At 48.5% G+C, this 27,882-nt stretch overlaps 1 protein-coding gene and 1 long non-coding RNA gene across 9 annotated transcripts in view; one reads left to right on the top strand and one right to left on the bottom strand.

Annotated features, from left to right (window-relative positions):
* The first annotated feature begins 426 nt into the window (after window positions 1-426).
* The window catches only part of kmt2d (lysine (K)-specific methyltransferase 2D), a 35,371-nt gene continuing 7,915 nt past the window's right edge, over window positions 427-27,882 (top strand). For 2 of the 6 annotated variants that reach the window (XM_049018101.1, XM_049018103.1), the window contains exons 1-39: window positions 427-1,351; window positions 5,124-5,206; window positions 6,631-6,742; window positions 7,070-7,272; window positions 7,372-7,481; window positions 7,701-7,863; window positions 7,955-8,126; window positions 8,216-8,330; window positions 8,448-8,629; window positions 8,776-8,969; window positions 9,120-9,230; window positions 10,074-10,822; window positions 10,965-11,075; window positions 11,255-11,368; window positions 11,470-11,574; window positions 12,604-12,785; window positions 12,886-13,050; window positions 13,554-13,663; window positions 13,955-13,999; window positions 14,140-14,301; window positions 14,466-14,654; window positions 14,986-15,108; window positions 15,212-15,342; window positions 15,423-15,576; window positions 15,668-15,745; window positions 15,834-15,911; window positions 16,017-16,190; window positions 16,601-16,685; window positions 17,000-17,229; window positions 17,369-17,442; window positions 17,726-17,776; window positions 17,889-19,460; window positions 20,988-21,155; window positions 21,348-21,481; window positions 21,568-23,459; window positions 23,557-23,680; window positions 23,805-23,892; window positions 24,291-24,357; window positions 24,588-27,874. In XM_049018101.1, the coding sequence (XP_048874058.1) occupies window positions 5,158-5,206; window positions 6,631-6,742; window positions 7,070-7,272; window positions 7,372-7,481; window positions 7,701-7,863; window positions 7,955-8,126; window positions 8,216-8,330; window positions 8,448-8,629; window positions 8,776-8,969; window positions 9,120-9,230; window positions 10,074-10,822; window positions 10,965-11,075; window positions 11,255-11,368; window positions 11,470-11,574; window positions 12,604-12,785; window positions 12,886-13,050; window positions 13,554-13,663; window positions 13,955-13,999; window positions 14,140-14,301; window positions 14,466-14,654; window positions 14,986-15,108; window positions 15,212-15,342; window positions 15,423-15,576; window positions 15,668-15,745; window positions 15,834-15,911; window positions 16,017-16,190; window positions 16,601-16,685; window positions 17,000-17,229; window positions 17,369-17,442; window positions 17,726-17,776; window positions 17,889-19,460; window positions 20,988-21,155; window positions 21,348-21,481; window positions 21,568-23,459; window positions 23,557-23,680; window positions 23,805-23,892; window positions 24,291-24,357; window positions 24,588-27,874 (11,853 nt within the window). In that variant the 5' untranslated portion in view covers window positions 427-1,351; window positions 5,124-5,157. Of the gene's footprint in view, window positions 1,352-4,149; window positions 4,613-5,123; window positions 5,207-6,630; window positions 6,743-7,069; window positions 7,273-7,371; window positions 7,482-7,700; window positions 7,864-7,954; window positions 8,127-8,215; window positions 8,331-8,447; window positions 8,630-8,775; window positions 8,970-9,119; window positions 9,231-10,073; window positions 10,823-10,964; window positions 11,076-11,254; window positions 11,369-11,469; window positions 11,575-12,603; window positions 12,786-12,885; window positions 13,051-13,553; window positions 13,664-13,954; window positions 14,000-14,139; window positions 14,302-14,465; window positions 14,655-14,985; window positions 15,109-15,211; window positions 15,343-15,422; window positions 15,577-15,667; window positions 15,746-15,833; window positions 15,912-16,016; window positions 16,191-16,600; window positions 16,686-16,999; window positions 17,230-17,368; window positions 17,443-17,725; window positions 17,777-17,888; window positions 19,461-20,987; window positions 21,156-21,347; window positions 21,482-21,567; window positions 23,460-23,556; window positions 23,681-23,804; window positions 23,893-24,290; window positions 24,358-24,587; window positions 27,875-27,882 lie in introns of those variants that run through there. The other 4 variants (XM_049018104.1, XM_049018107.1, XM_049018106.1 and 1 more) reach the window with 3 other exon arrangements.
* On the bottom strand, window positions 647-4,186 carry LOC125745351 (uncharacterized). Of its 3 annotated transcripts, none has more exons than XR_007398643.1 (3): window positions 4,127-4,186; window positions 1,833-1,901; window positions 647-1,610 (listed from the first exon to the last, which is right to left on the bottom strand). It is a non-coding gene; the product is annotated as an uncharacterized LOC125745351 (long non-coding RNA). The 3 variants fall into 3 exon arrangements; XR_007398642.1 differs by lacking the exon at window positions 4,127-4,186 and adding an exon at window positions 2,470-2,844; XR_007398641.1 differs by lacking the exon at window positions 4,127-4,186 and having other exon boundaries at window positions 1,833-2,844.

Here is a 27,882-nt window from a genome sequence, read left to right on the forward strand (position 1 = left end):
ACAACCGAGGAGTAAATGCTAAAACGTAAAACAACATGACAATTTAATGTACTGTTTTAATAAGAACAGAAAATCAGTGTGTGCACATTTCAATTATGATTGGGGAATGAGAAGATGGTAGATGCATCGATGATCGTGTGAATGGTGCCACGAAATGGATCATAACAAGCAGCATACATTAGACGTAGTAGAAATGTGTACTTGTAACCCCAGTTACTCGTTGAGATACAATGGCCACATTACGAGCAGATCGGGTATGCAGACCCAGCTAATAGCCCAAAGTGAAGCGTTTACGTGATGAAATCCCGCCTCGATCTCAGTGTAACATGCAAACACGGGCCGATGGTGTCCAATTAAAACGCCACTTTCGTTCGGTTTTTCTGGCCTCTTCTTGGGGCTGCCGCTTAACATTCAATTTAACGCAAGGTTTTGCAAGATGTGTCCTTCCTCAAGTTCCCCAGCTCTAAAATATCTACTGCTTTTTCTCTGCCGAGGACAAAAAAAAGATAACGGAATTATGAGGCAAGATAATCTGGAAGTTTGAGAAGTGAAATCGTATAAATTGGAAAACGGTTTGCGTCTTTCGTTTTGTTTAAAATGGTATATTTGTGTTGTAAGCATATGTTCGAATAAAAAAAGAAAAAAGTGGCGCCCATGGGAGTTTATTTCTCAGTGGTCAAAATGGCCTCCCTTACAGACTCCCCTCTCTGCTATTCAAAATCCCCACTTTTGCTCTCGTTAGAATTAAAATACTGTCTTACCAAACATAGATAACCATTTAGGAGCTGGCATGCTATACAAAACAAAACAAGAGCAGCGGAAAGAAAAAAAAATCCCATTAGCTCGCATCACAGTTTTCGCAACGCGTTAGCCACCAGGCAACTAGACGGAACAAGCCAGTCTCTTCGAGTGGGTGACTGGAGCATTAAACTGAAGTTTGGCAGCACGGCAAGAAGGTTAAATGCCCTTCCATGCAATCTGTGGCAAATGCACAATAACCCAGTTTCAGGGAAGCGTTTTTGTTCGGCCTTAGAAATGTTTTAGGGGGTGGGGGGACAAGCGCCTGTATAACGTGAGCACAACCAAAAAACACTGTTATTGCAACCTGCCGGACACAGCTTCGACCGATCTAGGACACCGAGATCAGAGATTGCAGGGATTAGTTCTGTTTGGACTCCGGCGTGGAGGAAAGGTGGACATCATATTTGCTGGATCTCCATCTGCCACTTTCCTGCTTCGTGCGTTGATCTACCTAAAGCCATCAGCACAAATGCCAGCCGCCGTGTTGGCGATTCATCTTCGGTGGATTGTTCTGATGTACGAAGACATACGGATACTGTAACAAAATAAGGTGAGTTTGGCTGTAGATCTAATCGTTTTCAAGTGCTGCCGAGTCTCCCTTCCCCGGGTTAGCTAACCGAGGTGCTTTCGCATCAATTTTAAGTGCGTGTTTATACTGGGTGGATGGACAGAAATCGAGTCTCGGCGTATTAAACCAGTCTCTTCTCCAGTCGTTGATTTCTAATTAGCTGTAGTTAACGAAGTCCGTTTGAACTCCGAAATCCGACAAGCTGTGTGACGCCGGTTATAAAGGATGTAATATACTCGATCTAAAGAGGTAGAAAAAAACGTAGCAGTGTTTAACTTTGAAAATCTCCAGTTTCCGAATATGCTAGTTTACTCAAGGAAACTGATTCGGGTGATACTGAATCGCCGACTACTTTGCAAAACTTGAATGTTAAAAACTGGCAAGATAAATAAAAAAGGGCAGCGAGCGCTTCTCCGTCACCGCCGAAGCCCCGATTCACTCCCATTTCCACGCAACGACGTACCTGAGTTGCAGTTTCTCAATTGATTGCGAGCGACTTGTTATTCTGTTCCCCAACATTTGGCCTGCAAGCCTGTTGTCCAGCAAAAAAAAAAAAAAAAAAAAAACACTGAACTCCCTTTTTAATTTCACACTTTGTCTGCTGGCACATACTGATGGAAAGTGGAGTTTTGCCATTACACCGCAGTGACTATTAAACTACACCCGTGGCGCCTTCTCACATAAACTTAATATGCAGCAACATGGCGAAATGTTACATTTAAATCGCATCAGTAAAAGTGCGGAGCGCGTAAGAGATCCGGCAGGGTAACTTTGCGGCTGTTACGCCGCCGTGCCCTAGTTGCAGGTCGGCCCCGGCCGGGTGACGGAGCGGCGTTAGCGGGGGGCTTCGCTGCTTACCAGCCCTTTCATTTGATTCTGATAAAGAAATTATTCGGAAACTAAACGGCGCAGTGTCGTGCTTTTATATGTAGACTGAGCTTCACCAAACGTGAAACCTGTGGGACTGCAGCCTGACCCTCGGCCTAAGCTTAGTACAGTTAGCAAAGGCTGAGAGCTTAGGCGCTGCTGCTTCAGTATTTCCCGTAAAAAAATAATCAGTTTACGTTCTTAATTACATTAACCATGGTGTCTCACATTACCTATCCATATACCTCTGTGCAAACATTCTGATAACGTAGAAAGCTGTTGGCAATTTGCTACGTAAAACAAACGTTGCGTCTATTCAGACACCATATATCGTGGGTGGAGTTATTTCAAAGCTTTCCCCCCTCTGTTTAGCTCAAACTGCAAAATGGCAATAACTTAAGACTAAGAATTTCACGGTAGATGAATCGCACTTGACCGGTCGCAGGTCACATTTACGGTTTTTCCCATTTAGCGAAACCAGGCGGTAGTTTAGCTGGTTAAGTTCATTACTTGCAATTAGCCTCGGGAGAGCCTGCGTAATCAGCTGCTGTTTATTGGCTATTGCGATACAAATGGAGGGTTTGTAAACATCTTGATTAAGTGTTGGGGTTTTGTTAAGAGGCGAAATCTTTGTATGTGTATATATATATATATATATATATATATATATATATATATATATATATATATATATATATATATATATATATATATATTTATTTACTTACAGAAGATACATTGGTTTAGTCAATTCACTCGTTTATGAAAACAAAGCCTGTGTATTATTGAAAGGGAAATGACATTCAGTCCAATCGACATTGATTGGTATTCGACCTACTGGGTTTATAGCTAATTAATTATCCGACATCAAATAGGTGTCTCGGGCAGAGGACTTTAAGGGATCTTTTGCAAATATATCATTTACGACCTATAGTAATAATCAACCATTTATTTTGGCGACACGTTTGACAGCAGAAACATTTCAAGTTTAACGTTAAAAGTCAGTTAGTATTTACGCGGAAATTTGATCTTTTTTTTACCTACTTATTTATAATTAAGGGGGGAGAAATTTCACATCTAAAAAACAGAATTAGGGGTCTCCCTGGTGTATGTTTACATGTTGTAAATAAAAACAAAACAAACAAAAAACATAAGGAATAAACCCATGAAGAAACTTCAAATTGGTAATCGGAGGGCTAAAATATTTGCCAAAAACCTATTGGAGTAAACCTGCACTGATAGTAATAGTGATAGGCCAGTAACATTTTGTTAGAATATTGTGGAAAATCGGTACTTATCGGTTTTTAAATGTTATTATAGAGGGAACCAAACGACTGACGACATAACCAATTTCGGGATATGTTGTCGCAGGAAAATGAATCGATTCGTGCTCTTTGAGGGGCTTAAAACGGCCACTTCCCCTCTGAAACGGTCTCCTGCAGTGGGAGGAAATGGAGTTGTAAATCAAGTGCAGTGAAAGCAGTTACAGTCTGCATGTGTGTTTGTGGGATGTCACCTTCATTCGTGGAGCCGTAAAAGTGTGCTTCCTTGACCTGCACTGAATGCTACGATAAGGCTTGCGGCACAATTTAGGTTTCGCGAGCGTTACAGGCGGTTTTTTTCTATAGCAGATGTCGAACCACAACGCTCCAGTCGAAGTAAATAAAATGAATAAAATACACGTAGTAAGTGCGATTTCCCCCCGAAAAATTACACATGAACTTAACCCATTCACATTTGCTCTACTGTTTAGGGTTAGTGAATTTGCGTAGATGGAGTCCGTCAACTAAAGTAAATATTTTTTGTGTGTAATAAAGTTCTAAAATATTTAGGAAGCGTAACCAGCAACTCAGACTCTGTAGCCGTGCAAATCAGATACTGAATACTCACGTTAGTTTGCGTGTCATGTAAACGGCCTAGGAACGATTCCATGCGACGCTTGTGTTTCAGCACGACGTCTCGCGCGTACAGGAAGTGTGGTTCACGGAAGTTGTATTGTCTTTTGTGTATCTGGCTTGGGGGTATAGTTTTATTTAAAGAGAGCAACATTTAAAATCTTACCTGTGCGAGTCATTAGAAAGTTGTTATGAGCGATGGTTGACGCATAGTAGCAGCAAAAAGTTTGATCGGGAAATGTATGAAACGCATAACGAACTGTTTGTCTGCTGCGAGCCAGTAGTTTGCGGAATCTTGCAATCTAGTGTGGTCTCACCGAGTTTTAGGAATTAGCTAGCGACCGTATATGTGCGTTTTAACGCGGTTAAGTGATGCTTTCACGGGCTTTGAATATACCAGAAAATTCTAATTAGTCGGCTTGCTGTGAGCGCTTGGCCAAGTTTGACAGCGAAAATGGACGACTGAACACTGTTTACCACGGTTTGTGTTTGATGTAATTGTTTTTCATTAAAAAAATATTTGAAACTTTGTTTTTATTTGCATGTTAATCACATAGATGGAAATGAATATTTGTTGAGGGCTTGTTGATTTAGTTAGTATAAAGGGAAACGAGGGTATTTAGTGAGGGTAAATTTGGGTTGCTTGCTTTTGAAGATGCATTTTTTTTGTTGATACAATGTAGGTTGTTTCAAAGCAATTGGCATTTTTGTTGTTTATAAACTAATTTTATTAGTGTGATGCAGGCCAAGTTAAAAGTTGTGCAATTCCTAGATTCTTAACCAGTATATGACTAGTTTAAAGTTTATATTATGACACTGTTAAGAGAGAAGTTTGGTGTTATGTAGTTACGTCCTTTGCTGTGACTTGTGCAGTAAGTAGATGGATGGACAGTTACCGGATACTGGCATTAAAGCGTCATTTTTATCACCTTTAGTCGGAATTCTCAAATAACTCAGGCCTTCATTCACGCATTTGTTGTTTTTTGTTTCAGGTCTCTTTCAAAGAGATCGAGGTGGGGAGAAGGAATGGACGAGCAGAAGTCTAACTGCGAAGAGAATGATTCTGAAGCGGCAGGTAAGCAGGCAGTCATGAGTATTCAGTAGATGTAATCCTTATGCGATTTTGGCGATATTATGGAAACAATGTAATTTATAATCCAGTTCAAAGCAAAGCTTGAATCAAATTTTCATTGCTGCTTACGTTTTTCAGAAATTGGGTGACTGCAGCTAAATGTGTTTTCCACTGCCTTTGATATTTTTCGGACCTTGCCTTGTCTGTCTTTTTTAGTTAAAGACCAAATATTTCTATCTTTATATTTCTTTTTGAACTGTCACTTTCCTTATTTAAGGAAGAAAAACTCTGGTCAACTTCTTTTTTTTTAAGCTTTGCTGTATTGTTTATCCAGTTGTGTGTTTAGCTTTATTTTCTAGAAATTAATTCATGCTAAATGCATGTAATTCAAGTATCAAATTAGATACCTACAAATATAATTTTATTGCTGCATTACAGATCGTTATTGAAAAGGGATCTTTAAAACATTGTTGAGAATTCTGTATGATTTATTTCCAAAGCTGCCATAAGATGGCAGTAAACAGTAGTGTGTATGCCACTGTTTTTATGTATTTTTAAAATTTAGTTAAATGCGTTCGGTATTGCTAATGATCATAAGTGGTATATTGTTTACGCTGTCAGTGGTTATAATGATGGTAAGAGGTGAGAAGGTAAGTTTTTATAGTTATTCAAGTTTGAGTACCGGAATTTTCATTATTTGCAGGAGTTTGTATTCGTTTAGATTTTGACACATCAGACCTCCACAAACTATGTGACAGTGTTTTGCTCTTAATTCCTTTGCCAGAGAAACACTTTCATTCTTACATATGGTGCCTGTAAATAGGTATATCCAGTGGTACCTGTTGTATAATAAATAAGTCCTTCACACAGAACAATCACAGTTTAAGCTGTCAGCTAGTGGAAGCTTCTTTACTGGCCGGTTTCTCATCGACATTCATAAGCCTGTGTTATTGTGATCATAATATTAACAGGCCTTTCCATAAAAGACATTGTAATAAACCACACATGCTTTCTGTTGCTGCCTTATTTCTGGGAAATTGGTACATGGTATTTTATAGAATTACAAATCCATGGCTGTCAGCTTGTGATTTTTTTTTTTATTTTTTTATAGAATCTCTTCTAGATGCATTGCTGCAGCGTATTATCTTGAAAGTTGCATGTCTGGCAATTTCTGAATCTTCTGGGAATTTCATACTTTGAGAGGTAGCTTGCTCGGTAAATGAGGGGCTAGTACAGTGTGATCTGGGCTCTAGTTGTATCACCCATACATGGTCTGTGCTTTTTTTCCACCCCTTCAACATTAGATATATTTAGCTGTGGTTCCAAAATGTGAGAAATACTTTTATCTGCAGCAAATAGAAGGCTTGGTTTCTCTGTGTACCGATTTGTAAGATTGTTGTTGCTCCAGTCTGTTTTTTGTTCTTCAGCGGACGACAACGTCTCTCCAAAGGGCAGCGTCCTCCCTGCGGAGGAGTACCATGCCCCCTCACCTAGGGAGGAAACTCGAGGGGCATCAGAGGGCACGTCTCACGTGCCTAGGTAAGCTCCCCGATGATGACTGCTTATTCCTTTTGTTCTTATAATGACAACAAGGGGATATTTAAGTACTTCATTAACCTTACAGCACGTTACCTGTCATGGAATATAAATTCAGGGTGATTGTAAATACTTCTTTTGTGATTTCTGTGAAATATTATATATATTTTGTGTCCTGTGTCCAGCCTGGCTGTTTTTCTCTGGTGGGCAGGGGGGTCTTAATGATTTCATCAGTTTGCTCTGGGGTTCGAATGGATGCATCTTTCTGTAGCCGGTGTGTGTGGGTGTGTCTATCATGTGATGGTTATACCCATATGTCTGCCGGCACAGTGAGGCCGCTCGAACATGTGCACTCTGCGGCTGTGCCGAGCGCAGTCTGCACGGGCAGCGAGAGCTCCGACGTTTCAGTGCCGCCCCTGGTCAGCTGCCTCTGGAGGCCCAGGGCGCCTATACCCCAGAGCCGGGCACTGACGACCTGTCCTCCATGGGCTTTCCTGACGGCACGCTTGCTGCCTCGCTCTTCGATAGTGCAGGTGGGTGCAGGGATTGTTTCCGGATCGCAGAGTTTGCTGACTTGTATGCGTACAGCCGGGTTGTATTCCTGCTAATGGCTATCGCCTTCTATTGACCAGGGCACTGCTGGGTCCACCACTGGTGCGCGATGTGGTCGGACGGAGTGAGAGCAGCAGACGGCGAGGAGCTGGAGGGTGTGGAGAAGGCCATCATCTCAGGGATAGAACAGGTCAGTCGGGCAGAAGGGGGGCCTGGCAGGCGTGGGGGGAGCCTTGGCCCTCAGACTCTCAACAGCACCCTGGAGCTGACCGGTCACTGGAAGTTTATTTTTATAGCTGATCATTCTGGAATTCTCCTGTAACATCTGACGTGGGCAGCGTGACAAGATTGATTGATGATCGATTAATGTCCTGGGCTCACTCTTGCTTCCCTTGTTGCCCCCTCTTAGCGATGTGAATACTGTAATAGGCTGGGTGCTACCATTCGGTGCCAGGCGGGGGGCTGCTCACGCTTTTACCACTTCCCCTGCTCGGCGGCCAGTGGGTCATTTCAGTCCATGAAGCTACTGGCCCTCTTGTGCGTGGACCACATAGACCTGGCCACGGAGATAGGTAACCACTCTGCGATCGGCATATGAAGGGTGGGGTTTTGGCCTGCTGTCTGTCTGTGTCTCTGAAGGCCTCATCTCCCTCCCCCCTGCAGCAGGCGAGGAGGCACGTTGTGCAGTGTGTGACTCGGCGGGGGAGCTGCCTGGCCTGCTGTTCTGCACGGGCTGCGGGCAGCACTACCATGCCGGCTGCCTGGAAATCAGCGCCACCCCGCTGCAGCGCTCTGGCTGGCAGTGCCCTGAGTGCAAGGTCTGCCAGACCTGCAGGTGAGGCACCGGACAGGGCGCAGGTGCTGCTGCGTACACGGGGCTTCCTGTCACATGGTAAAGCGGTCTTATTCCGTACCCCATTGTAGGCAGCCCGGGGAAGACTCCATGATGCTTGTGTGTGAGGCCTGTGATAAGGGCTACCACACATTCTGCTTGCAGCCGGCCATGGACTCCCTACCCTCTGACCCCTGGAAGTGCAGGGTGAGCCCAGTGTTCCCCTTCCCGCCTCACTAACTCTCCTTGGTTAGATGGCTGGTTGTAGATGGGATGGTAGATTAATAACTGGTGGTCTCCTTTGCGCCTCCCCCCCATGTGCAGCGCTGCCGGATCTGCAGTGTTTGTGGGGCGCGAGGTTTGTCCCTGCCATGTTCCACGCAGTGGTTTGAGAACTACACGGTGTGTGACAGCTGCCAGCCGCCGCTCGCCGTAGCCGAGTGTGCGGTCTGTGGCCGGCAGGCTGGTCCCTCCGCTGTCCTGCATCGCTGCTCCGTGTGCCACAGGTGAGCCGGGCCCCGTCTACTAAGACTGCACCTCCACCTCAGTCTTGGTCTCTTTGTTGGTGTATTTCACATCTTATAAATTTCTGATGTCTTGTGGTTTCCGATTACACGGTGTGTGACGGCTGCCGTCGTGCCTTTTCCATAAGGATGGTGCACCTTGGATGTGCTTCTCCGTCGGATTCTCCGGAAGATAAATACACCTGTTCCCTGTGCCGAGAGCCTCCGCTGCCGCCGGCACAGGAGGTCGTCGTCACGCCGACGTCGCCAGCTGGTCAGACGGCCCCCGAGGCGGAGACCCCGTCAGAGGCCCGGGACAGCGCTGCACCACCAGCGCAGGAGGGTAAGGCTGCCCCTCTCCACTTCTCAGGAGTTTACTCATCTAAGGCGGAATTGACCAGCCTGGCATCACCCAGCAGAAACGTGGAAGTGGGAGACATATTTTTAGAGAGTGTCAGCTGTGTGTAATGGGAAGGCGACTGTCTGGGTTCAGGGACGGAAACGGGAGTCTCAGCAGAGCCTGAAACCCCGATGGAGGAAGAATCACCCCTGGAGACGCCGGGAGGGTCTGCGGAGCAGCTTCCTGTCTTGGCCGCGGCCGCAGGTATTGGTCTCCTCAAGCTCTGGTGTGAACTGTTGTGTTGTTTCAACCTGGTGGTCAGAAATTTGCTTGAAGTTAGCATGAAGCAAAACTGCAGATTTATGCTCTCGGGGCCTTTTTAAATTCCTGACATAACGTCCGGGGAGTGCAGTACTTTAGATCATATGAATTTGTGATTCTGAACGGCATTTGCCAACTGTCTCATCGTTTTTGTAATAGGCCAATAATAGGCTCCACCAAACTTCCTGAATTTTGCACTTGTTACATATACAGCTGCAGAAAAAAAAGCACAATTTATTTTGTTTCATTCGTTTCTCAATATATGGATGTGCGCCTGTAAATAATATATATTTTTTTGTAAACTGCAGCCCGGTTCTTCTCTGTTTCTCAGTAATGAAGGGCTGCTTCCTTGCTTCATGGGACTTCAGTCTTGCTTCTAGGAACCTGATACACACTGTCCTGCTGTAGCAGTGCACTTCACATCTGCACTTGATGTTTCCCGGTCCTTTTTGTAGGTCTCTTGATGTCATCTTCCAGTTCACGAGAAATTCTCGGATAAGTTAACGGCCATATCTGGCATAGAAAAGTCACTTCCTCCCTCTACTTGGCTGGTTTCGGGTCGTTCCCAGTGTCTCCTGCTCCATCTTATTCTTGTGTACTGCTGTCTTAGAAATTGTGGAAGCACCCTGCTGCTCAGCATAGCCTTCTGCCCGCAGAATCATGATTAAACTGGGTTTTAAAAATGTAGATTTGTTTAAAAATATAGAGTGGTCTCTAAATTTTTTCCATGGCTGTACACGTTGAAATTGTGTGGTAACCAGCTGACTCTGTGCCCCATTTACATAGAAGAAACCACAGGCGATGAGCCATCTGAAGCTGTAGCCCAGCCTCCCCAGGACAACATGGACCCCCAAACACTGGGTGTGGCAGATGAGGAAATGGACAGTGGAGAGCAGGAGAAAGAGACCCAGGTTCAGGCATCTAGTGTGTCTGCACAAGAGGAGGAAGAAAGCAGCTTTGAGGGTGTGTGCACCAGTCAGGCTTCCCCTCTAGCCGCACGGTGTCCTGTGAGCCCGCCCAGAGAAACCCAGGAGGCGGAGCCTGTTACTGTGGTCAGAGAGAAGTGTGAGTCTACGGAGCCGACTGAAGTAGAACCAAGGACTAATCCCTTGACACCTCAGGTAGAAGCCCCTTCTGCAGACATGGACACTCGGGCTAATCAGGTGGAAGAAGATGAGGAAGAAGAAGAAGAGGAGGAGGTGGAAGAGCTGGGTGGTACCAAGCAAGACTTTCAGGATGAGCTCAAGATCAAGCAAGAGCAGGAGCTTCTGGAAATTGGTGCCAAGCAAGACCTCCTCCTGGATGAGATGTCCAACATGAGTCATGGAGATGGCAGCAGCAGCGGCTTCCTGGGCTCCCCTGAGGAGGCCGAGCTGCAGACACACTCCGCAGAGCTGAGTCTGGTGCCAGCAGGCAGGCCGCGCTCCGATTCGCTGCTCACAGAGACCGACGACTCTCTGCCCTTTGACCCCTTGAAACCTGATGGGGACAAGATCAAGAGGAGAGGCTCTCCTGGTCGCTCACGGGTGAAGCAGGTACCACAGATGGTTGACTTTTATTTTGACGCAATTAAACTGATGCATTAAAAGATATATATTTCTTTCAACAGCAATAGTGTTAGACACAAATTTTACACTTTTAAGACTGTGGTGGTTCAGTCATCATTCTGTTTTTCAGGGCCGGAGCAGTAGTTTTCCAGGGAAACGGCGCCCCCGTGGGGGCGGTAGCGGAAGGGGTCGTGGCAGGTCTCGCCTCAAAGCCATGGCATCCTGCATTGATGCCTTCCTGGTAACACACCTTTACATTCCACCCTGTATTAATCTTTACTTGGCCTGCACATTGTTCCCTACATTTTATGCGGTCTTGTATCCGTAAATCTGGAAAGTAAACACATTGCATCATTGGGCTGCTAGTACGCGTGTTGTGTGTATGAGGTTAGTTTACCTGTAATTCTTTGTGCTTCGCAGCTGAGTATGACTGCAGACACTGCACTTGGCAAAGATGAAGAGGAGGAGGAAGATGACACGATGCAGAACACCGTGGTGCTCTTTTCCAGCACGGACAAGTTCGTCCTGCTGCAGGTGAGCGGCCCCCCGCCCAGATATCCGCCGACGGCGGGTAGCCGAGGGGTCCTATTGTCAGCCGGCCACTCTGACCCTGCACCCCCCCCCCTCTTCCGCAGGACATGTGCGTCGTATGTGGCAGCTTTGGCCGTGGAGCGGAAGGGCAGCTACTGGCCTGTGCCCAGTGCGCCCAGTGTTACCACCCCTACTGTGTGAACAGCAAGGTGAGAGGTGCACCTCCACTTATTGCCCACCTTTGATTTCCTTTATCGATTGGCAGTTCTGCAGACTCATCGTTTATATAACCGGGAATATCTGGGTTAAAGGGGACACAGGGGTGTACAGTACATGCGCGTCGCGGTGTTTAAGCCATGTAGAGTCCAGAGCCGTAAAATACGATAACACACTTTTTAAAAAGCATTTGTTTTCATTAATAATTTAGAGGTCATTTGCGTTTAGCTTTGTAGTACGATGGACATGTTTTATTAGATTATTAACATATAATCTACTCCATAGCGAGGTTGTATTCTTCCCTTTATACACACTTTACACCCTTACAGCAGCAACAAGAGTCCACATCAATGAAATACGTTTACAAATGTTTTTTTTTTTTTTTTTAAAAGGTATGTTTTTAGTAATTACTATTAAATCATTTACATCTAGCTTGATAGTGCAACTGACTTTTCATTAGATTATTACTGTATATTTCACTGGTAGCCGAATGTGCTGTTATAGTAAATAAAACAGTAAATAATAAACATCGCAGTCGAGCTACATATGTATTAAAAATCTATTAAAACATGTTGGTTGTACTATTAAACTAAATGCAAAAATCTTTTAATAGAACAACTTTTTAGACATTCGTAATTGTATTTTATTGCTGTGAATTCTTGCTGCAGCACTAAGGCTGAACTGAAAACTATAGAGACACAGGAGGAAGGAATTCGGGCAGGGGAAGAGATTTGGCAACAGTTCCACTGTTAATCTACGTTGTGCTGCCAAGCAAATTGTTCATGGAAGTCTTGCTTGCACAAAAATGTTCTGAGGGCATTGTGTTTGGTTCAGGGATAACTAATCAGATTGTAGAGGAGGCAGGTTCAAGATTGATTGAAATCATATTTGTTAGAAATTTTGAAGCGTGTTGAATTATAAACTGAGTGCATTGTTACACCCCTAGTGCCAGAGCATGTTGAAGTGCCAGCCTGTCTTCTTGGCATTTCCTGTTCTCCACTGTGACCTTTGGCCCATCTCAGATCACCAAGATGATGCTGTATAAGGGCTGGCGCTGCCTGGAGTGCATCGTGTGCGAGGTGTGCGGCAAGGCCTCGGACCCTGCCCGGCTGCTGCTGTGCGACGACTGTGACATCAGCTACCATACCTACTGCCTGGACCCCCCCCTGCAGACCGTGCCCAAGGGCGGCTGGAAGTGCAAGTGGTGTGTCTCACTGTTTCGGAGGTCCTCCCGGAGACCTGCCCCATACAAACGATTCTGGTCTTTCCCTGGCGTCTCCCTGACCTTTCGTGTCCCTGGGCAGGTGTGTGTATTGCATGCAGTGTGGGGCTCGCTCTCCTGGCTTCCACTGCGAGTGGCAGAACAACTACACACACTGTGGGCCCTGTGCCAGCCTGGTCACATGCCCTGTGTGCCGTGAGAACTTCATGGAAGAGGAGCTGTTGCTGCAGTGCCAGCACTGCGATCGGTGGGTCCCGTAGGGCTGCCTGTGCCATGCTGAGTGTGCTTCCTTCCCTCCTCACGCTGCCCGGTCCTGTCCATTGCCGTTAAAGCTAGTTGTTTCAGAGATGACCCTTAACCTAAGTTTGTTTTCCGAGCAAAGTTTGCTAGAATGATGTGAAAGCGTCCCTGGCAGGTATTGAGGGCTGTAATTTGGCTCTTATCCCCCTTCGGCTCCGAACAGCATCCCTGCGGTAATGCGATTAGCATCGTGCTCCTGCAGTGCAGCCCGCCTGGTGACCAGTGCTGCTCTGCAGCATGGAAGCACCTGACAGTATTTGGTATCAGTCAGCAATGGTCACAGCAGAGCCAGCTGGCATTGAGAGAAATCAGCTCGGTGGGGAGTATGTCAGCAGTTTGAGTAACTTGTAGCTGTTTGCAGGTTTGTCATGGATAGTGTCTGACACACAAAGCATTGGGCATGAGCTAGTGGGCTTTTGGGGAATCAATCTTGTCTTCGATTTTCCACAGATGGGTCCACGCGGTCTGTGAGGGCCTCTACACCGAAGACGAGGTGGAGCAGGCATCTGATGAAGGTTTTGCCTGCTCTGCTTGCTCTCCTTTTGTGCCCAAGCCTGTTGGTAAGCTGTCAGCTGCTTGCAGAATCAGCCCAAGATAATGGACATTCTTTTCAGAGCAGAATAATAATTTGCTTTCTGCCGTGTCAGACTTTGTAAACATAACATTGGGATAACTCTCCTGCACAACTTTTCATTGTGACTTTAGCCTCAGTTTTTCCTTTTATTTCCTAGTAGTAAGACGAGTCTTTACCAGATTTGCTATTGAAAGCTGTGGTTTGTATTACCTGGCAGGATACTGTGTCAGTGCTGTTCACTTCTGTCTGTTTACTGAGCTCTTCTGTCTGTCGCCAGTAGTGGAAACACCCATAGTCCCTGCAGTGAAAATAAAAGAACCAGGTAGACGTTTTATTGCCTCCCCTTCCCTGTCTGTTTTGTCGTTACCTTGCCTGTTGTCTCTCTTATTTGTTGTGTATTAACTCACACATGTACTTCTCGGCTCCACCCACTTTTCTGAATTCCATTTTATTGTGCTTCAGAACCGCAGATCTACCGGCTGGAGGGCGTGTGGCTGACGGAGGCAGGCATGTCAGTGCTGCGCAGCATCTCCATGTCCCCGCTGCAGAAGAGGAGGCAGCGGCGCTCCCGCTCGGGCCCATTTGGGCTGGAGGCTGGCGAGGGGGAGCAGGAAGAGGCCCGAGGTATCTGTGATTGTTTTTGGCATTGGTGTAGTTTGAGGTATGTTGCTTTACACAAGGACTTAGGAATGAAGACTATTGTTACTTGGTGAATTTAGCTACTTTAGATTATGTGGTATTTCTTTCCTGAGAGCTCAGCATCCATCTGTACATGTATGTCCCTGTAGGTGGAGGGGAGCCCATGGAGTGTGGACCCAAACCAGAGGCCCCTGGGAGCCCTGAGCGGGAGGGGGGTCCTGACCGGGACCTGGGACCTGAAGACGGCATAGAGGCTGCTGGTGACGGAGATGGGATGAAGGGCGTGGCAGAGGAGGCTGATGATGGGAAGAAGAGGAAGAGGAAGCCCTACAGACCAGGTGAGAGGCCAGCAGGATGTGGAATGCGTGCCGGAGCGCCCCGCGGAGGTCTGCCCGGGGAATGCGTGCCGGAGCGGCCCTCGGAGGTCTCCCCGGGGAATGCGTGCCGGAGCGGCCCTCGGAGGTCTCCCCGGGGAATGCGTGCCGGAGCGCCCCGCGGAGGTCTCCCCGGGGAATGCGTGCCGGAGCGCCCCGAGGAGGTCTCCCCGGGGAATGCGTGCCGGAGCGCCCCTCGGAGGTCTCCCCGGGGAATGCCTGCGGGAGTGACTGCAGTGCTTGCCGCCGAATGCATCAGGGAGTGCCTATGAGTTACTTGGCCTGTCTGCCTTAGGTATTGGTGGATTTATGGTGAGGCAGAGAAAGTGTAACTTCAGGGCAAAGAAGGGGCTGATCCAGCCGCCGGTGGACGTGATGGTGGCCGAAGGGCAGCCCCCCGAGAGAACTGCAGAGGAAGGCAAGTAGGGGCACCTGCAGCTGCTCTGTAAGATATTCCAGGGGAGTGGGCTTTGTTGGAGAAGGGGTTGTGGTGTTAAAGTTTGTTGGATTTGTGTTTGAAGCGTCCCACCCGGACACCCCTGTGGAGGTTCCACCTGAGGCGAAAGCGGCCGAGATAGAAGGGGATCAAGCCAAGAAGCGCAGAGGCAGGAAGAAGAGCAAGCTGGAAGACATGTTCCCAGTGTACCTCCAGGTCAGAGCGAGCTCATCACTGAACGTTGCCATGAATCTGAGCCCTATTCGGCATTACAAAGCGCTCTCTTCCAACTGCAGGAGGCTTTCTTTGGGAAGACTCTCTTGGATCTCAGTAAGAAAGCTCTGCAGCTTCCTCCTGGGCAGAAACAGACTCAGCCTGCCGTCCGTCTCCCCCGTCCTGCGGCATCTGCTACCGTAGAGCCGGGCGCTCAGGTTGTGGCCCCTGACTCAGGTGCGTTTGCGGCAGGAAGTGATGTCAGCCTACGCGTATGGTCTGCGTGCATGCATGTTATAAGCCATAAAACTTCATTCCTTCCTTACAGAAGAAACCAAAGAGGACTGTGACCCACTACTGAAAAAGGAGAACGGCTGCAGTGTGGAGGCTCTGGCAGCGGGAGCAGGTGGGCTTGCGTTAACATGCAGGAAGATTCTACATTAGCATACTCCCGGAACGTTAAGTTGACGTTGTGCTTCTTTCTGCTGATTCAGGAGCAGCTGGGCCGTCTCCCTTTCCCAAAGACCAGACTGCCAGTGACTCCCAAGCCCCCGGTGCAGTCAAGCCTGAAGGTGTGTCTTTAAGAATGCCGTCTTATTATGCCAAATGGATGTCGCACGTTAGAATGTGACACCACATGGCAGACATGTTTAATTAATTTATTTTTTCTGTTCCAGGGCTTCCTCAGGGTGTAGAGAGCCAAGATACTGAGCAGTTCTTCCGGAAGGTGCTGGGTGTGACTGAGTGCGCCTCTGTAGGTGGGACCTTGCAGGGTGACGTCGCATCCATCATGGAGCCCGTGAAGGTGGAGCTCAGCCGCAGTGGGCTGCCACAGAGGGGCCTCCCTCCAGGTATGGTGTGGGGGGCAGGGAGCAAAGGTTGTCTAGGTTAAACCTGTGGGGATGTGGGAAGAACAGGGAGGTGAATAGTTTGGCCTGTACTCTGGTGCCAAGTTAAAAGATGTCCAGTTGACTTCGACAGGGCAATCTGAAGGCTCTATTTTAGTGATGGTTAAATGAAGCTTCACAAACCATTTGTTGCATATTCTGACCTCACTAGGTGGTGCTCAAAGTATGCCATAAAGAAACCAAGACCGCCATCTAGTGGGGTCAAAAAATGCAGCAAATGGTTCGTGAAGCTTCATTTAGCCGTCACTGCTCCCTACTCCATTCCTTCGCTAAAGTGAGCAAATCGTTGTTACTTATTACAATCCCAAGTGTATGAGCCTTAATGAGACTTTGCCATTTCAACTCCGGTACAGGTGCTTCTCTGCCAGGGTCGCTGCCATCTGCGGGAGTAATGGAGACCTTCCCCCCTCTCTCCCAGTCCTCGTACTTTGATGTCCGGTAAGACGACCCTATGGTAACGCACTTCGATATTCGCGAGACAAAGTTCAAGAATTACCTTTTATCAAATAGTCGTTTTTAAAGGAATACCTGGGAAAAAACTGTGTTCAAAGAAACAAAAGCACAAAAAATTTTTTTTGCTTCTTGTGACTTAAGGAAGGATTTATCAAGAATTAAGGAAGAATGCTCTCCCACCTGCTCTGCTGTGTCTGAATCGCTGCTACTGTCTGACCTCTGTTTACTTTGCATAAATGTGCCCAATTGTTACTCAGTCTCTGGTCAGTCATTTCCGTGTCTCTGATTTGTGTTTACAGAGACCGGGGAGAATTGTTCAGCCCAGACCAGGGAGATGAGAGTCCCTGGGCAGCCCCCTCCACACCAGCCACACCTCCGACCCCCACCGAACCGGAAGGCGATGGCCTCTCCTACAACCAGCGCAGCCTCCAACGCTGGGAGAAGGACGAGGAGCTGGGGGAGCTGTCCACCATTTCCCCCGTGCTCTACGCCAACATCAACTTCCCCCACCTGAAGCAGGACTACCCAGGTGAGAACTTTTGAAATGGGCTTTCTGTGGCACTGCCTGTATGCTCACCACACGAGAGAGAGAGAGAGAGAGAGAGAGAGAGAGAGAGAGAGAGAGAGAGAGAGAGATGCTGACTGGGTTTGTCTTTGTGCTCCAACAGACTGGACAAACCGTTGCAAACAGATCATGAAGATCTGGAGGAAAGTGCTGGCTGCTGACAAGGTTCCCTTTTTGGTGAGTGTAATGTGCTTATTGTCACAACCTCCGCTTTAAATTTACAGCGTTCATATGAAATAATCATAATATCATGAAAGTAGCGCTAGGGCACATCCAAGAGTCAATGCAGTGGCCATTTTTAATGTGACTTTTTTTGTTTCTTGTAGCAGTCGATTTTGAAATGTGACCCTGGTTATTCTGCTGCCTAGTGCCCCCCCAATCCAATCCCACCCCACCCCACCCTACCCCACCCACAATAAGGCTGTTTATCCCACGTGAGTGACTTTGTTTTCCTTATTAGCAAAAGGCCAAAGACAACAGAGCTGCTCAGCGAATTAACAAGGCGCAGAAGGTGAGGATAGTCTGTGGGATTTCTCTTCTCTTCACAAGTGTGAGGAGCGCAGATGAAACTCTTCCTGCCTGTTCATGAACTGACGCTCTGCTTTTTCCTCTCCTGACGTCAGGCTGAGGTTCAGGTTGCCCGTCCCGTGAAGACTGAGGCTGGTCGCCCCAAAGATCGGCCCCACCTCCACCTCCAGATCCCTCCCCCATCAGGATTCCTCTCCACTCCCTCCCAGCCTAGCTCGGCTGAGATGCCGTACCCCATCCCCTCAGACTCGGGGACATCTGCAGCCCTCTACCCAGAAGGAGCGTTCAAAGTGGAAGATCTGCATACAGACTCCTTGGCTAAGCTACCCCCACCATCCCCTTGTTCTCACTCTCAGCCCTCCACACCGTACTCCCAGCCTGCCTCAAACCCCTTGATGCCCCCATCTTCACATGCCCATCTTTCGATGGGCGCACCTCAGGGCCGGCCACCCAGCTTGGGCTCCGTCGACATGCATCCAGGGACGCCCGGGACACCCAACAGAGTGGATCCATTCTGTAGACATCAACCACAGCAGGGGCACCCGCTACATTCTCTACAACAGGCCCCCCAGGAGGCGCTGGGTCCCCCAGAAAGCACTTTCTCTAAAGCCAGTGGCCCAGGGGACTCCCCTCTCTTATTGCAGACTCATTCCTCACATTTTGGAGACCCTGTCCGGCGCCAAGAGTATGGCTCGGCCCCATCTCCTGCTGCGGCTTCCTCGTCTCCAGCTGGTGCGGGTCAGCACCGGCCAGACTTCTTGGGGGTGCCCTCTCCCCGCTCCTCTTCAGCAGTGCGCCAGGACCTCGGCTCTGGCTCTCCTGCAGGGATGCTGGAGGCCGGGGACGGACTGTTCAAGGCACCCTTGACTCCCCGGAACCATCAAGGGGATGCAGCCGGTGTGCCGGGCTTCATCCCACCCAGTGCCTCTCCCAATCAAGCTTTGGAGGGGTACCGTCAGTCACCTTCCACCCCTTTTTCAGACCCTTATGCCCAGCCTCCACTCACACCCCGACCCCCATCAAGAGAGAACTGCCCTTGCTTGCCCTCACGGCCTCTTCCTGCCCTGCAAGACTCCTGCTCCAGAGTGCCGTCCAGCCCCCAGTCGCAGGGTAGCTCTCAGTCGCCCCTGTCCAATGACGCGTTCTCTGTGCAGTCCCCTCGCTTCCAGTCCCCTTCCAGTCCCTACTCTCGCCCACCGTCGCGCCCACAGTCTAGGGACCCCTTTGCTTCTCTGCACAAACCACCCCGGCCTTCCTCTGCCACTCCAGAGGGCAGCCCAGCTTTCCGGGCCTCTCCCCAACTTGGTCAGCAGCTTCCCCTGCCTCCCCCCTCTCCTGCCCTGGTAGACCCTCTCTCAGGAAAGCCTGCTGGATCCCCTTCTTTTAATCGTAGCCCTAACATGGCCATGTTTCCTGGGACACAGTCCCAGGTCAGCATGCCTTTTGGGGAATGCCAGCCACCCCAGCCTCAGTCCCACCCCACGACTGACACATTCCCAGCCAGAATGTCCCTGCCTCCTGGGATGCCTGACAGTGGGTCTCCGCGGGTGCCGGACACTGCACATGTTCCGAACATGGCAGGGACCCAGGAGCTGCCTGACATCTCTGTGAGCCAGGACCCTGGGCTCATCGGCCTTAGCCCCTCGGAGCTGGAGAAGCACAGACAGGTAGGTCTGCTGTAAGTGGGAGAATCTCTTACTGAGTCTAAGGACTAAGTATAAGGAGGTATGGAGAGAATGGTATCTCTTACTTTTTTTTTTTTTATAACTGTAGTGTTTGAGAACTCATTTTGCTGGGTAAAATTGTGCTTAATGGTTTCGTGAATCTTCCCCAGAGGTTTGGCAAAAACTTGACACTCCTGTAAGGCTTTTAATTTTGCAGTTGTTTTAGCCAGCGACTGGTATTCTTTAACAAGCCTGTGTTTATTATTCTGTTCTTATTTTGTATTTGAACTCATTTCTTGGATTTTGATCTGTGCAAAATAAAAGCCTATTAAATGCGCAGATGACTGCCGTCAAACGGAATATTAATCTTCAACAAAGCATTGCGAATTGGTTTCCATTTCTTGAAAAGGTTGATTTTAGATATGCTGCCAGTTATACCCCTTGCTTTCGTTTTCCATTATCTCAGCTCCTCAAAAATCCCAGTTATGGATAATGAAAATGGGGCAAATTATTACAGCACTTTTGAGATTTTGCAAATGTTAGAGACTTAGGCTGCCTATTTAACCCTCTGCAGTCGACGGCATCGTCAGTGATGCCTCGTATCTTTCTCGTGTGTTTCAGTTCATAATTTGCTGAAATCTTATTGTGGAAACATGGAAAAAAAAACGCTGACTGCAAAATCGGGCTGATCCGCAATCTGTCTCTTCAAAATGCCCATTGTCGGAAGTATTTAAGTTTTTAAAATTAGGTTAAATCGGCAAAAAACCATGTCACCTTTCTTTGTTTTTCCTCACCTGGAGATTGCTATTCGCATTCTAAATAGTTGCATTACCGCGTATTTAACTCACATTCGCATGGTAATTTGATGAACAGCGCAACGGTGAAACGTGACCCAGATACATCCCCATCAGTGCCATAAAAGGAGGGGGGGGGTGTGGCCAGGTGTGAATGGCTCATGCAGACACATGAAAGTTGCTACATGTTCAATGAAAGGAGCCCGGAAATAGTGACATGAGTTAGGTTTTTCTTATTTATCCAACTGAATGTTGCAACTACATGTAGCCAAGACTTTGGTGATCAGAAATCTGGGATCAAAACAAACTACCACCTTTGCTTACTATGTACTTTTATATTGTTTCTGCAAGTGTACCAAACTGCTTTTTACAATATCTGTACTTTCATGTCAAATTACAAACTTCACATAAATCTGACATATTTATAAAGTACACTAAGATTAAGATGAGTTTAATGCCAAAACAAATATATAAGAAATAATTTATTTGCTATGAACTAAGTTTGATATTGAATGAAATGTGTGACCGTTCCCCAGCCAGTGAAAGTGTGCTCCCTACCCCTAGACCCCAGAGGATTAAGCCTGATGTCTTAGTGAACTAATGTATGTAGTCAAAACTTTTTGTGGAATAAGTTTTGACTATTTATACTGATATTAATTTTGTATGTGTGAGCACACAAATACGTTTCGTATAATGTGCATGAACATGCATTGTTTCCCTATGTTACCCCTTGCAGAGACAAAGGCTGAGAGAACTATTGAAACGGCAACAAATGCAAAGAAACTCACTCAGGCAGGAGAAGGAAGCTGCTTCTGCCAATGGTGGCGCCTCCAGTTGGCCTGGGGGAGAAATGGCTCACTATCAGCAGGATACCAGTCAGCGTGCACCACCTCCTTATCCCCAGGTATAGTGTGCATAGACTAATTCTTTCATTTAAATTAGTTTTGTAGATTAAAAAAATGGATGGAAGAAATCACATAAATTTTCAGTTATGAGAACAACGCTAAAACTCTACCTGTAATGGTACTGCGACTTGTTCGTTGTTGGTTGTTCGATTGCATAATTGTTATGGATTCCTGTGCCTTTGTCCCTCCAGGACAGGCTTGGTGCTGCCCCGGGTGCAGCTCCGCTGATGAGAACTGTTCCTCCTGCAATCGGCTCTGTGGATAGCAAGTTAAACTGTCCACCACCTTCTGGGACACCTACAGTGGTGGATCCTACAACATTCAGGTACAAAAACGACAATAGTAATTTTATTTCAATTAACCTGATATTGTAACCGGTATTTGAGGCAGGCCATTTCTCTCTTTTTGAAGACCCCCAGGGCCAAGCAATCCACAGGGTCTGTATCCTCGCCTTCCTTTCCATCCTCAGTGGCAGAGGCAGGCCACTGCTCTCCGGAGGTTTCCCCCACCATCCAGTGTGGAAGCAGAGGGATCCAGACATCACCCCGGTGCTCCTGTGAACCATCCCCTCAACCTACCAGCAGGAATGCAGGCACTTGGCACCTCTCATGCCCCAGGACCAGGCCAGGGAGGGGAGGCCCTACAAAACTGTACACCAAGAGCACCGCTACAGTTCATAGAGCTGAGGCACAACTCTCAGAGAATGCCTGTGGGGCCACAGTTCTCACCACGAGGACCACAACCTCGGCCACGTGTTTACATGCCGCAGCAAGACATGGGTGCCCCTTTCATGCAACGTTCCCTGCCTCTGCCCACTCCATCTCACCAGCCCCAGACATTGCCCCCTACCCTGTCTTCCCTAGCAGAAGGTACCCAGGACCCCAGGCTGGGAATGCAGCAAGATAACCTGGCTTTTGTACCACCCCAGAAAATCACACCTCAAGCTTTGATGACGCCTCAAAATCCCAACCCTGAGACCCAGCCTGGAACCCACCAACCAGTTCGACAGGCAATTCCTTTAGGGGAACCAAAGGCTGCCCCTGTAGCCATTCCTGCTAGGGCATGCACCCTTGACATTGCAGAACCGGACATGGAAGATCCCTTTGTTCCTAAAGAGCTGGCAGGGCCAGGAGATGAAGAGGATGACCTTCCCCCATTAGATCTGGATCCCGATAAGGGGGATGATGATTTAGGCAACTTGGACAACTTGGAGACTGCCGACCCACACTTGGATGACCTGCTGAAGTGTGATGAGTTTGACATTCTGGCTTATACAGACCCAGAACTTGACCAGGGTGACCCTAAGGATGTATTTTCTGATCAGTTAACCCTAGTAGAAGCAGAAATTGAGGTCCCAGGACCTTCTTCCACTGCTGCTCCTAACATCAAGGTTGAAGGGAAGTCAAAGCTGGGCTTGTCACAGCAGGATCCTCGTACTGCTTCCACATCCTCTGGTTCAGTTGCTCCATCAAATTCTGGGCCATCCGCCCCCTCCTCTTGTCTATCTGTGCGTTCAGGCCCATCTGGGGAACCTGTAATTAAACTTGAAGATGCCGTTTTGGGTTCTGGGCTGACTGGCTCTCAAGCCCCAACATGCTGCCATCTAGCCGAGGCAGACACACGACAACCAGGACCATCAGGGGTGGGAGAAGCAGCCTCTGTGCTTCTTCCTGAAACCACAACAACCACCAAACCTCCCAACACTCAGTCCACCAACTCTGCTTCTCTGAGCTCTGTTAGGATAGGAGGAATTCCATATTCTCTTCCTGACCATCTGTCTTTCCCATCAGCTCCCACAAATACTGACCTGGATGAAGACCCTCTTGGGCTGCCAGGTGGCAGTGGTCAGCACTCTCCTTCTGTTGATCTGAAAGTGGAAAGCTCTCTGGAGGAGAGTGAACTCCCGCTGTTGATTCAAGACCTTCTTGAGCATGAGAAGAAAGAGCTTCAAAAGCAACAACAGCTCAGTTCTTTCCAGCAAGCAGGAATGAATACACATATCCATGGCCTTCCTCCTCAGGACGCAAACCAGGGCCTTCTCAGTCAGCACCAGTGCTCACCTCCCCAAGGGCTCATGGGTCAGGCGGGAATGGTGCCCAGGCCACCACACATGCTGTCTCCTCAGCAGCAAAGGATGCTGGGAACTCAGATGACCGCACAGTCCCACATGGCTATGGCTCAGCAGCAGGCCATGATCAGAGCTGGGCAATCCGGAGGAATCCTCAGAACAACCAATCCACCACCGCCACAGCAGCCAGTGACGAAACAGGCACAAGTGCCGGACAACTTCTATCAAGACAAAGGTAATGGATGTAATATCGTTTTACTCAAAACCATTGTCTGATGTATCTTAACCTTGTATCCTAAGGAATCACCGATTTGTACGGTGCTGTGTTATAGATCTTGAGAAGTTTGCAGCTGATGATATTATGGACCCTATTGCCAAAGCAAAAATGGTGGCTCTGAAGGGCATAAAGAGAGTGATGGCTCAAGGCAGCATTGGCGTGCCACCTGGCATCAACAGGTATTCAGATCTGAGGCATGTTCTTGTATGTGCTCTATTGTGAAAGGGCCACTTTTCTGCTGAAGGTTTTGCGCATTGTTACTGGCTAAAAAGTCTAATTTCTTTGCTCGTATTCTTATACTAGGCAGCAGGTTTCCCTGTTGGCTCAGAAACTAGGCACAGGACCAAGTGCTAGTGATACCCAAGGCAGGATGCACACAGGACTGGCAAATGTGAGCACTTTCTATTCTCTACACAAATGCATGTCCAATAAAAGACATCATTGTTTGGTAAAGAACGGGTGGTGGTTTTAAGTGACGTGCTTGGATAATCAGAATCTGGAAAATATTTGTAATATGATATTTGAAAGATTGCTGGTTCGAATCCCCGACCAGCAAGGCACCACTGAGGTACCCTGAGCAAGGTACCTCCACCCCAAGCACTGCTCCCCGGGTGGTGAATTAGCTGCCCCCTGCTATGTCACATTGTCAGATATGGGTTAAATGCAGAGGACGCGTTTCGCCATCGTGCATTATGTGCTGTGGTGTGTCAATGATGACTGCTGATCACCAAATTCTGATTCTAATATTCTGTGATATGTTTTAAAATATGGATTATTTTTCTTTCACAGGAAGGGGAGAGCAGTGACCCAATGCAGTGTAGACCCAACCCACCTCAGTTTGTTCAGGGGATTATCAGTAAGCTATCTTCAGTTTTTGTTTACCTTTGAATTTCTTTTTCATTTTGTTTCTTTACATCTGAAGTAGCTGGAATCCCTGGTGTTAGAGCACTTAGCACCGTCATCTATAAATGAGTTATTCGGTATAAGTTCTTTATATTGTAAAATACTCTGTCTTTCTTGCTCTGTGACAGTGACTCCGTGCTGTTCCATTTCCCGGCTTAATGTCTTTGTCTGGTTTGAATTTAGATGACACAGAGCAGCACCAGTATGAAGAATGGCTGCTGCATACCCAACAGCTCTTGCAGATGCAGCTCAAATTCTTGGAGGAGCAGATCGGCGTGCACCGCAAGTCCCGCAAGGCGCTCTGTGCCAAGCAACGCACGGCCAAGAAGGCTGGCCGGGAGTTTGCTGAGGCCGATGCCGAGAAGCTGAAACTGGTTACCGAACAGCAGAGCAAAATACAGAAACAGCTGGATCAGGTTCGCAAGCAGCAGAAGGAGCATACCAATCTGATGGCGGAATATCGCAGCAAACAGCAGCAGCACCAACATCAACAGGGCTCTGCACTGCTGGCCCCAAGTCCAACGACACAAGGTCCCCGTATGCTTTCCAAGCTTCCTGGACAGATGGTGATGGGCCAGCAGGGGGCTCCTATGATGGGCCAGCAGTCTATATGCATGCCAGTGAGATCTCCAGGTCAGGCTTTCCCTATGGGTTCTCCACCTGGGACCTCTTCAAGTTTCTTCCCCCAAGGTTCTGGAGCCCACGTGCCGGACGCAAGGCAGCTGCAGCTGCAGCATCAACACAGAATGCAGATGGTCCAGAAATTGCAACAACAGCAAGGAATGATGGCACAGCAGCCCATACTGCCTCAGCAGCCAGGAATGTTGAGTCAGCAGCAAGGGAGTTTAGTTGGACAACCACAGCAAGGCATGATGGGTAGTCATCTGACCCAGCAGCAACCAGCTATACAACCTGGGATGATGGGTAACCAGCAAGGTCAGACAGGCCAAATGCAGGCCCCACAAGGCATGATTATGGAGCAGGCCATAGCACACGCACAATCGAACATGTTGGCAGGGCAGCAGACGGTGATAGGAAACCAGGCACCTTTGCAGCATAAGCAGAGTCCACAGGTTCTGATCGGCCAGCAAGGAGCAGTGGATCCCCAGCAGCAGGTTTTCAGAGGACCGCAAGCTTCTCTCACACCACAGCAGCAGATGGTCCTTTCCCAGCAGCAACCAACTGCTGTTAAGAATCCGTTACAGCTGCATCCAGTTCAACATCGCCAGTTTTCACAAGGCTTTTTAAACCAAAACAATCCACAGCCAGACTTGGGAAACCATCCTCAGCCTGCTCTGCCTCAAGTAGGCAGATCCCCAGCAGATCCCCAACAGCTCGGGGGACCCACCCCTCAGTCTCACCACTCTAGGGATGGTTCACAGCTACAAGGCCCCGTTGATGCATTGCAGCATCCCCAGGAAGTCCAAACCTCGGGTTCCAAACAGGCTGTGATACTCAGTCCAAGAACACCCCCACAGCAACAGGGTGCCCCCACTCCAATACCCATACAGCATCCAGGAGCTGCTGGGGAACAGCAGCATCAGCAGACCCATGTCTTTATGGCTCAGCAGCAGCAAGCCCAGCAGATAGCAATCCCCTCTCCATTGTCCGGAGCTGAGCAACAGCAGAGCTATTTAAGCAACGTGCAAGCAGCCATGTCTTCCCAAGTGCAGCAGCAGCAGCTTCCACTGCAGAGGCAAAGCTCTGTTGAAGAGAAGTTGGTCACAGTGAAGCAGGAAGGACAGTCAATGTGTTACATGACCCAGCAGCAGGAATCGTTAATTGGCCAACAACCTCGAGAAGTAATGGGGCAACAGCATGAAGCGATGGGGCAGTTGCAAGGCATGAGTCAATCTGATCAGGCCCAGAAAAATGTTCTGTCTCATCCTAGCCAGCAACAAGTTCTTCTGGCCCAGCAGCAGAAACAAGCAATGAATCAGATGGGTATGATAAGGGGCCCGCGTGGACTAATGGGTCAGAGACCCGGAATGCCCCTCGCTCAGCCTCGGGCAACTGTCAATCTCCAGGCTTTAATTGCACAAAACCCTCAGCTACGTCACCTCCCCCCACAGCAAATCCAAGCCATGATTGCCCAGCGACAACTCCAGCACAACCAGATGCTGAGGATGTCCGCAAACCAAGGGCAACCCCTGGGTCCAGTCCACCTTCAGGGTCAGCAGGACCGGCCCCAACAACTCCCAACACATCTCCTTCAACATGGATCGCTGGGACAGCAAGGGGCTGTGGGTTCACCCCGGCAACCGGTAATGATGGATCGATTTCCAGGAATGGCACCCCAGCTGCAACGAGGCGCCTTCGGCCCACCGCAGCAGCCTCCACCGTCTAATATGATGGTCGAGTCACAGAAACAGCATCAAATGAATCCGTCCCCACAACATGGCCCCTCACACCAGCACAGTTTCGTTTCCCAGCAGCAATCAATGTTGCAGCAGCAGCAAATGGCAAGGGGACAAACACCTGTGTCACTCAGTTCGATGGGTCAGGGCCATGTGGTTCCTCAGGTGGCCATGTCACCTCATCAGGCTCTAAAACAAAACTCACCTGGAGATCCTTCTGCGCAGCTACATTCCCAAGTCCACCCCATGGGTATACATCAGCCATCTCCAACACAGACAATGCCATGCAGGCTGGCTTCCAAACCACTAGCCTCGAGCCCGTTTCAGGCCTGTCCTGCTACTGTTGGCTCCCCAGCAGGCTTAAAGCATTCTGCCTCCCCAGACTTGAGCCTGCTGTCTGCCATCCAAAAACAAGAATCTAATTTGAGCACAGCTTCCAACAGCAAACCAGACATGGGTAAACCTCCAGTGCCAGCCCATGTTGCCTCTCCCAAAAAATATTCCCAGGCATCTGGCATGAGGGCTTTCAGTCAGGCAGCAGAGCCCAGAGACTCACCCTTGAGTGGAGCTAATGGGTCTAATGATTCAGCAGGTCTGAAGCCTGACCCTCAGACCTCGGAGAAATTATCAAACAATGGGACTTCGCTTATCCAAGTTAATGGCCCCGCTTGCCAGTCTGGAGAGAATTCACAGCACGCATCACCGCAGAACCAGCTGCCTCAGCAAGCCCAGGCCCGAAGTGGAGAGGCTCTATGCCGGATGACTCTGGAGAACATCAAACAAGAGCCCAGAGAGATGCAGTGTGATACACGGGTAGGAGAAGCAGCCAGCACCGGAGGCATAAAGCGAGAGGCGAATGTGGAAACTCTGGCTTCTAGAGGTGTGACAGGCCTTAATACAATCAGTCCAGAGAACCCTGCATTGCCCTCAGGCCCCCATGTCCCACGGACTGAGACCGGGCAGCAGCTGCTGCAGAAGCTCCTTCGAACCAAAAACCTGCAGCTTGCGGCTCAAAGGTCCTCGGATGACACTGCCAATGAGATGAACGGGCACATTAACAGTAAACTAGCTATGCTGGAGCAGAAACTGCAAGGGGCTCCCCCCAGCATGGAGGTGAGGGA

Source organism: Brienomyrus brachyistius, chromosome 6, assembly GCF_023856365.1.
Source record: "Brienomyrus brachyistius isolate T26 chromosome 6, BBRACH_0.4, whole genome shotgun sequence".
Taxonomy (NCBI): Eukaryota; Metazoa; Chordata; class Actinopteri; order Osteoglossiformes; family Mormyridae; genus Brienomyrus; species Brienomyrus brachyistius.